An 8,013-nucleotide genomic window follows, 5' to 3' on the forward strand; every position below is an offset into this window, starting at 1 on the left:
TCTTGAATCAATTCCTCATCTGTAAACTATAATGTACTCCCTCCGTCCCAAGGAAGATGATCCTTTTCTTTGGCGGCACGGGATTTTATGCAAATTTATTTTGTGTGCTGAGAGGGGAGAGTAAAGTAAGAGAGAGAGAATAAAGTAGAGATAAAAGTGTTTTTATTTTAAGTAATGAGTCATCTTAGTTGGGACAAACTAAAAAGGAAAGTGAGTCATCTTCAATGGGACGAAGGGAGTATTTATTAGTATGGAATGGATTTATAGGTGAAATTAAAGATTTTTATGAGTAACTTATACATTATTTAAGCAGATTCATTTATAATCTATTGAGTTTTAGATTTCATACCTCTATTATTTGTATAGATTGGGTTTCCAAGTAACATGTGGCGGCTACTAATAGTAGGCCGGTGAATCTTTTTATCTAATATTTTATTTGTTACCATAAGTTTAAGTTTAAGTGTGTTTTCTATATTTACAATTTTTAATCTTTATCAGCATTTAACTTATTATTTTTAATCAAGTTATTATTAATCGGTTTTTAGCATTTTTTTTATTGGTTACTTAGTTCCTTTTAAATTAACTTTTGCAACAATTTTTTAAATCATGATTCTAATATAGATTTAGATTGGTGTCTATTACGTTTTGTAAACATCAATCTAATACGTATTAATCATAAGTCACTGTGTATTATTTTTCTGAAATATTTATCTTAACTATTGTTTTACAATTGAGTGAACTACATAAATGGTATCTGATCTTTCACTTCGCACATAAATGGTACCTGATCTTTATTTTATATCGTTTTTGGTACCCAGTGACAAAAATAACCCTAGATACCAAATATGTGGTTTTTTTTTCATGGAGGATATTTTTGAAAATTTCAATTAAATGGTAACCAAATATGTGATTATTTTTTCTTCCTTTCTTATTTCTCTTTTTCTTATTTAGTTCCTTATTCTTTCTTTTTTCTCATTATTCTTTTTAGTATTTTATCTTCCTTTCTTTTTTTCTTTTTTCTCCTTAATTTATGTTTCTTCTTCCTTCTTTGTTCTTTTTTCTTCTTTTTCTTCTTTCTTTAGTGTTTTATACATACATCTTATTGCATTATATAAATAAAAAATAAAATACCTAATTAAATTAATTATTTAAAGTAATTAAATTAATTGAATATTATTTATTAAATTATTTTATACTCATTTTAAGGTTCAAACACCTAACTAATAATATTCAACTTTTATATCATTACAGTTCACAATGTTAAATTTTTATTAAGGCTATATTGATTAGTTACTAATAATAATAATAATAATAATAATAATAATAATAATAATGATTATTATTATTATTATTATTATTATTATTATTATTATTATTATTATTATTATTATTATTATTATTATTATTATTATTACATAATATTATGTGATTCAAAATTTATATAATTATACTATAATTATTTATTAATTACTATTAGTTTTTAGTATTATAATAGTAATATTATTATAATAATTAAATATAATTATAACTATAATTATATTTAAATATATTTGAATGATATTAAAAATGAATTAATTATTAATTTATAACATCAAAATAATAATATTAATATTGATTAATAATAATAGTGTAAAGAATTAGGAGAATGAAAGAAGATATTATAATATCACTTTTGGTACTAATTTTATGGATGCCCAAAATATCCTCTATGACATAAATGGGAAAATATATTTGTTTAAAGGGCATTTTGGGGAGAAAATTGCATCAGGTACCAAAAATGTGATTTATAGGTACCAAAAACGATATAAAATAAAGATCAGGTACCATTTACGTGCGAAAGTGAAAGATCAGGTACCATTTATGTAGTTCACTCTTTACAATTTACACATTGAACATGCTTAGTTTTTTTAATAATTTATTATCTAATATTCTTTTATTTATTACTCCCTTCGTCCCGAATAATTCGTCCCAGTTTTCCATTCGGTCCGTCCCACATGATTTGTCTCATTTCACTTTTACCATTTTTGGCAGTGGACCTCATATTCTACTAACTCATTTCTACTCACATTTTATTATAAAACTAATATAAAAAGGTAGGACTCACATTCCACTAACTTTTTCGACCCACTTTTCATTACAATTCTTAAAGTCCGTACCTGGTCAAAGTGACCCAAATTATCCGGGACGGAGGGAGTATTACGTATATGAAAGGTTATTTCTATCATTGTGTTTTTTTTGGGGAACATGCATATTTTTCTATTAGTTGTGCTTTTTCACCGCCGATCTGTAATGTTTGTCGTCGTTTGAGATGTGAGGATGTGTCGCCGTTTAATGGGCTTATTTGTGTTCCTTATTTCGTTTCTTTTGTTACATTTTTTGAATTAAATGTATGGGTTTCATAATTTTATTGTTGTATTTCTATCTTTTTTTTTTCTTTTTAAAAATATTTGGGTATTTTGCGTGATGTTTTTATTTAAATGGATCTTCTTAATTTATACTCCAACTTTTAATATTTCAGCTATTAATGATGTAGTCCCGGTTTATTTGTATATTTTGTATTTGTATGTTGCTATTAGTTGCATATTTTCTTTTATTTGTATATATTTTATTATAATGTACACGTATTCTTAGATATAAGCATCATTGTCTTAACTATGTTCTTTATTGTATTTTATTTACCCTATACATATCATAATTTTAAACACTATAAAATTTGGCTCAGTATTCACTTATCTTAAGAGTTTTGTATTCATGATCCGTGCATAGTACGAGTAATAATAGTAGTAGATGGATAAGTAAGAGTAACCCATTTATTCGGAAGACGACAATCGAGAGAGGGACAGTCAACTAAAATCATACTAACATGGCTGTCTGTCATAATCCCCAATCCCTCCATCTCTGTTTGATCGATGTTTGGGAACTATGGCTTCTTGCCTTGAACGCGAGATCAATGCCTTCCTATGGCTGTCGCTAATCGGCGTAACCTCCTTTTTGCTTGGAAAACTAGTGAAGATTTTCCAGTTATGGTGCAAGGCCCGCCTCATACCTGGCCCGCCTTGCCCTTCCTTCTACGGCCACGCCTGCCTCTTCTCCACCTCCAATCTCCCCGGTTTCTCTCTTCCTCCCTTATTTGTTATTGCTAATTTCGAGTATAACTCTGCAATTTCGAAGATTCATGTTAGGTTTTGGAAGGGATTAATGATGTTTTAAATTGAACACGTTCCCCCGTTTCCTAAATATAGAAACTTTGGAAATTACACGGATTTTTAATTTGAAAATTTGTAAAGTAAGAAAGACGAAGAGAACAAATTAGTGAAATTAATGATAGTGGTTTGTGAGGTTCATTTCCTAAAATAGAGTAACAATAAAAAATGAAGGTTTTATTTTAGGAAACGGAGGTAGTAGTGTAGTGTATTTATTAGAGAATATGATTCGAAATTCAGAACAACTGTTTGTGTGTTATATGCATAAAGAGTTCCTTTTTTTGATGGACTACATGTTTGCTTCTGATTCAGATGTTCTTGATAAGATGCATAAGAAATATGGTGGCGTTGTGAAACTTTGGCTAGCTCCTACGCAACTATTGGTCTCGGTAGAGGAAATGGATCTTATAAAAGAGGTACTTTTGAAGGCTGAGGATAAGCTGCCTTTGACAGGGAGGGCCTTTCGTCTTGCATTTGGAAGATCTAGCCTTTTTATCTCATCGTTTCACAAGGTTTGTTATGTTTTGGATGTGTTTCAAGTAGCAACGCAACATATTTTTTAGATGATGTACATGTACATCATGTTAGTACAAGCGAGTTATGCCTTATATCCATCCCCCCGTGTTTGATCCTTCAATAGTCCGTTTCCATGTTATCGTGTTTAGTCTAGAAGCTTACTTGATAGATATGTTTTCTATGCCGAAAACAGCAGTCTGCTCTTTTGAACTTTTCACATTTTTGTTGTAGGTTGAACATCAGCGGAAGTCGTTAGAACTGAAACTTGGAGGTGCGTTGCTTGAGAGAGCTACTTCAATTCCTAAACAGATATTGGTTCGTGCTATAGAAAATGCTCAAAGCGCAAGGCACGATGGAGCTGTGGACTCTGAAACAATTTCTCTTCATCTAGCTTATACCATCCTCGGAGCTACACTATTTGGAGATACGTTTTTGGATTGGCCCAAGGCAACTCTCTTTAAGGATCTGCTACTGACGATAGCTAAAGATGCATGCTTTTGGGCATCTTATAGCGTCACGCCTTTCTGGAAAAGGGGTTTTTGGATGTATCAGGATTCTTGTGCTCAGTTGAAGTGCTTAACGCTGGAGCTTATAACAGAGTGCAGGCAAAACCGCAAGTCAGGATTCTTATGGGAGTTTGATGCCCTCGATCACATGGAACATGAGCCGTGTGGAGAAATAATAAGCCTGATGTTCCATGGGTCTCTCACTATGGCTTCTCTTATTGCTAATATCTTGAAAAGACTTGTGACACATGCAGACGTACAGGATAAGGTACCTCATCTTACAAACAAAATCCATTACGACGGCGTGATGTCCTAGAATAATTCCTTGATATGCCTCTTATGCAGTTGCTTTCTTAGTTGAAGGTCTTACATGTTCATTACTTCATTTACTTACAGAAAAGAGTGAATTTTTTTTGGTCCGCGAACTTCACCAATGTATCAATTTAGGTCCGTAACATTTGAAAATATCTTTTAAGGTCCATTAATTGTAATATCGCTACTTTTTCATTGTTTCAAACTTTTTTGGACGAAAATACCTGCAAGCCCATAAAGGGGGCATTTCAGTCTATTTAATCTCTTTTCTTTATTAAAATAGTTCATTTATCGCTTTTATTTTTTTTGCCCCTTTCTTCCTTCTCTTTTTCTCTTTTCTTCCCCATTTTTTCCTTCTCTCTTTTAATAAAGGGGCAACAAAAATTAAGAGATAAATTAAATATTTTTATAAAGATAAGAGAATAAATAGACTGAATGACCTTCATGTGCATGGACTAGAGGGTATTTTCATCCAAAAAAGTTTGAAATAATAAAAAAGTAGCTCAAACGATATTATATCGAACTTATTGAACCTCAAAAGATATTTTCAAATGATACGGACCAAAATTGATACCTTAGTGAAGTTCGCGGACAAAAAAAATGATCTCTCTAGTCTCTACCGAAAAATTTCTCTGGATTTTCAATATCTTATGAGTATAACAATTTTCCAGTGCTTTTTTGTTTTAAATCGCAAACTTTTCAGTGGCTGTCTAGATTCTTCTTTTTCCATGTGTATTCCCATAGCTGTTTTTGTAGTTCTTAGTCGAGGCTAAAATAAGGCATCCCTTATGAATGGCTGTATTGTATAAGTGCATTGCTTACGAAATCTCATTTGAACTTCTTTACCTAGGATGTTAAACTGCATTACATTTTGAAGTTTATGATTCTGATTCATTTTTTTAATATTAGTGATAGTGCCTTTGATTGATGATGTACTTTTGATAGATCCACTCGGAGATAGTTATTGACCAAAAAACTGGGAGAAGGCTAGACGAACAGAATTTTGATATGTCACCTAATCTCTTGGCAGTTGTATATGAATCAGCCCGTTTACATCCAGCCGGACCTCTGTTGCAAAGATGCTCTCTCCAACACGGTAATTACTTTTTTCCTTATGACTTCAACGGTGATGATAAAAATCTGCCTATAGATTCACTTATGATTGGAATTCTTAGTGTAAGTAAAGAACTTATATTATGGAGTGTGTAAATCCATTCGTGAAGAAAGCTTTCTCCATTAGCCTTTTCGGAAGTGATTTCATGCAATCCTTGTTAGCTACATGCCTACAACTCCCAAAAAAAAACCATCAGTCTATAAATAAATGTCCCACTTTGACTCGGCATGGGTTTTAAGAAATTTAAAGAAAGTGGGTGGAAAAAGTTAGTGCAATGAGAGTCCTACTTTTATTTACTCCCTTTGTCCTGCCCCGGTTAACTGAGGTTGTTTTGACACAAGAATTAAGAAAAAGATGTTTAGTGACTTAAATTGAGAGAGAATAAAGTAAGAGAGAGAGAGAGAGAGAGAGAGAGAGAGAGAGAGAGAGAGAGAGAGAGAGAGAGAGAGTTAATTTTTACAAAAGAGGAAATGAATCAATTAACATAGGACGTCCCGCAAAGGAATGCGAATCAATTTATCAGGGATGAAGGAAGTATTAGTTTTCTACTCGTCAAATATGAGTTGAATGCGTTAGAAGAGTGTGGGGTCCATTTACTAAAAAATAGTAAAACTGAACGTTTAATTGACATTTAATGGCGGGCTGAGGGAGTAATAAATAAAGAAGGAACAACAACCTTAGTAGCTAGAGTGAATAGGTGCTGTTTTATCCTATTATTATACAGAGTGAAAGACGGATGATAGATTGGTCGAATGGGAATTGAAGTTCACCCAGAAGTGTGATGAAACTGACTTAATACTACAATACAATGATATAGAAAGATAAAAGAAATGCACACAAACTGTATGATGTATTTGTCTGAGAGAAACGATAACAATTAACAACTGAAATTTATAAAAGAAAGGGATGAATCCCAAACTAAGAACGGACGACACTTGCCGGTCTCAACTATTTTGATCCCTTGGATGCTTCTACTTCTTGATCGTTCCCCAATATAGATGAATGCATCAAGAGTCCTATGCCAATACAACTCTGTAACAAATTAGAAGGAAATCAAACTCAAATCTTAAACTACTTGAAGTATAGAATCATGCTCTATAGAATGTTATTCTCTTAGACATTTGTTTGTGTAATCTCTCCTTCAGACACAGTGGCTAAATTTTTATTTCTTTGGGGCTTTTTGAAGATTTGAAACTCAAAGATGGTACAGTGATACCTGCTGGTGCTATTATTGTTGTACCTGTTCAGCTGGTTCAAATGAATAGTTCAAACTGGGGGAGCGATGCGGCGGAATTCAATCCATGCCGATTTCTAGCAAGTACGGATGTCAGATGTCTCGTTGACCTAAACAATACTTTGACAGGTAATTGAATTCCCATTCTACTCGTAATCTCAAGTTTATGTTCTAAATTTACTTTGTTTTGATGTTTACTGTGTCTGCTGGATTATGTCGGATGCAGGACATACTTCCTCCGTTGCAAAAGTGGGAAAGGAAGTCGAAGCATTTCTATCGTTCGGGTCTGGTACTCGTGCATGTGTTGGACAAAAGCTAGCCATCCTTGGGATTTCATCATTGTTTGCTGCATTGATTGAACGTTACGAGGTTTGCAAATCTGATCCAAACCTAAAGTGTTACCATTCGATCACTTTGTAAAGTTTTTGCACTGGTCACTGCAGTTAAGACCGCAGCTAGGATCCGAAAGCAATCTGAAACCAAAGACAAATAACTGCGGTCTCCAGCTCGATTCAAGTCTGCAGATAGTTTTCTCAAAAAGGGGCAACTGAAGAAGCTGTTTTACTCACAAGTTAACATGGGCTTATGTAGTTTTTTGCTTGGTAAGTTTTTATATTTGGCTCTAGGGCCTCTGGTTCCAAGCTGTAATATTGTAAGTAGTTTTTCTCTGCTGTTGTGGAATTGTATTCCAGTTTCTTTCTCTCAAATGAGAGCTATACATTTGCAGAAATAAATGTTCACACTTATGCTAATATATACTGCCTTATTAGGTAGTTTGATGGAGAAAGAAAATGATTGTGTTGATATTTTTGGGCAAAACTTATGTAGAGGATACTATTTCATTTTGTATTTCATTTTGTTTTATTAGGTCCTTGTACAAATTTTTGGCTTATTAGATCTAATGTACTCTCTCCGTCGCATAAAAGATATCATATTTGTGGGACGGCACTGAATTTTACGAGATTTTGTTTTGTGTCTTAGATGGAGAGAGAAAATATAATTTTTATATTAATGTGAGAGTGAACTTTTTTCAAATATGGAAATGTGATATCTTTTGTTGGACAATTAAAAAAAGAAAAGTGTGACATCTATTATAGGACTGATGGAGTAGTATTTTATTTCATTAGG

General features: G+C 32.6%; 1 protein-coding gene across 1 annotated transcript; it reads left to right on the plus strand.

Moving 5' to 3' along the window:
* Nucleotides 1-2,825: 2,825 nt before the first annotated feature.
* Nucleotides 2,826-7,704, plus strand: LOC125185275 (cytochrome P450 734A5-like). Its single transcript, XM_048081785.2, has 7 exons — nt 2,826-3,109; nt 3,516-3,715; nt 3,951-4,493; nt 5,483-5,633; nt 6,838-7,014; nt 7,112-7,254; nt 7,329-7,704. The coding sequence occupies exons 1-7, from the start codon at nt 2,923-2,925 to the stop codon at nt 7,434-7,436; spliced, it is 1,509 nt and encodes a 502-aa protein (XP_047937742.1). The 5' UTR covers nt 2,826-2,922; the 3' UTR covers nt 7,437-7,704.
* Nucleotides 7,705-8,013: the final 309 nt, after the last annotated feature.

The sequence above is a fragment of the Salvia hispanica genome, chromosome 1 (genome assembly GCF_029641045.1).
Source record: "Salvia hispanica isolate PSC_SH4W2 chromosome 1, Shi_PSC_v1, whole genome shotgun sequence".
Taxonomy (NCBI): Eukaryota; Viridiplantae; Streptophyta; class Magnoliopsida; order Lamiales; family Lamiaceae; genus Salvia; species Salvia hispanica.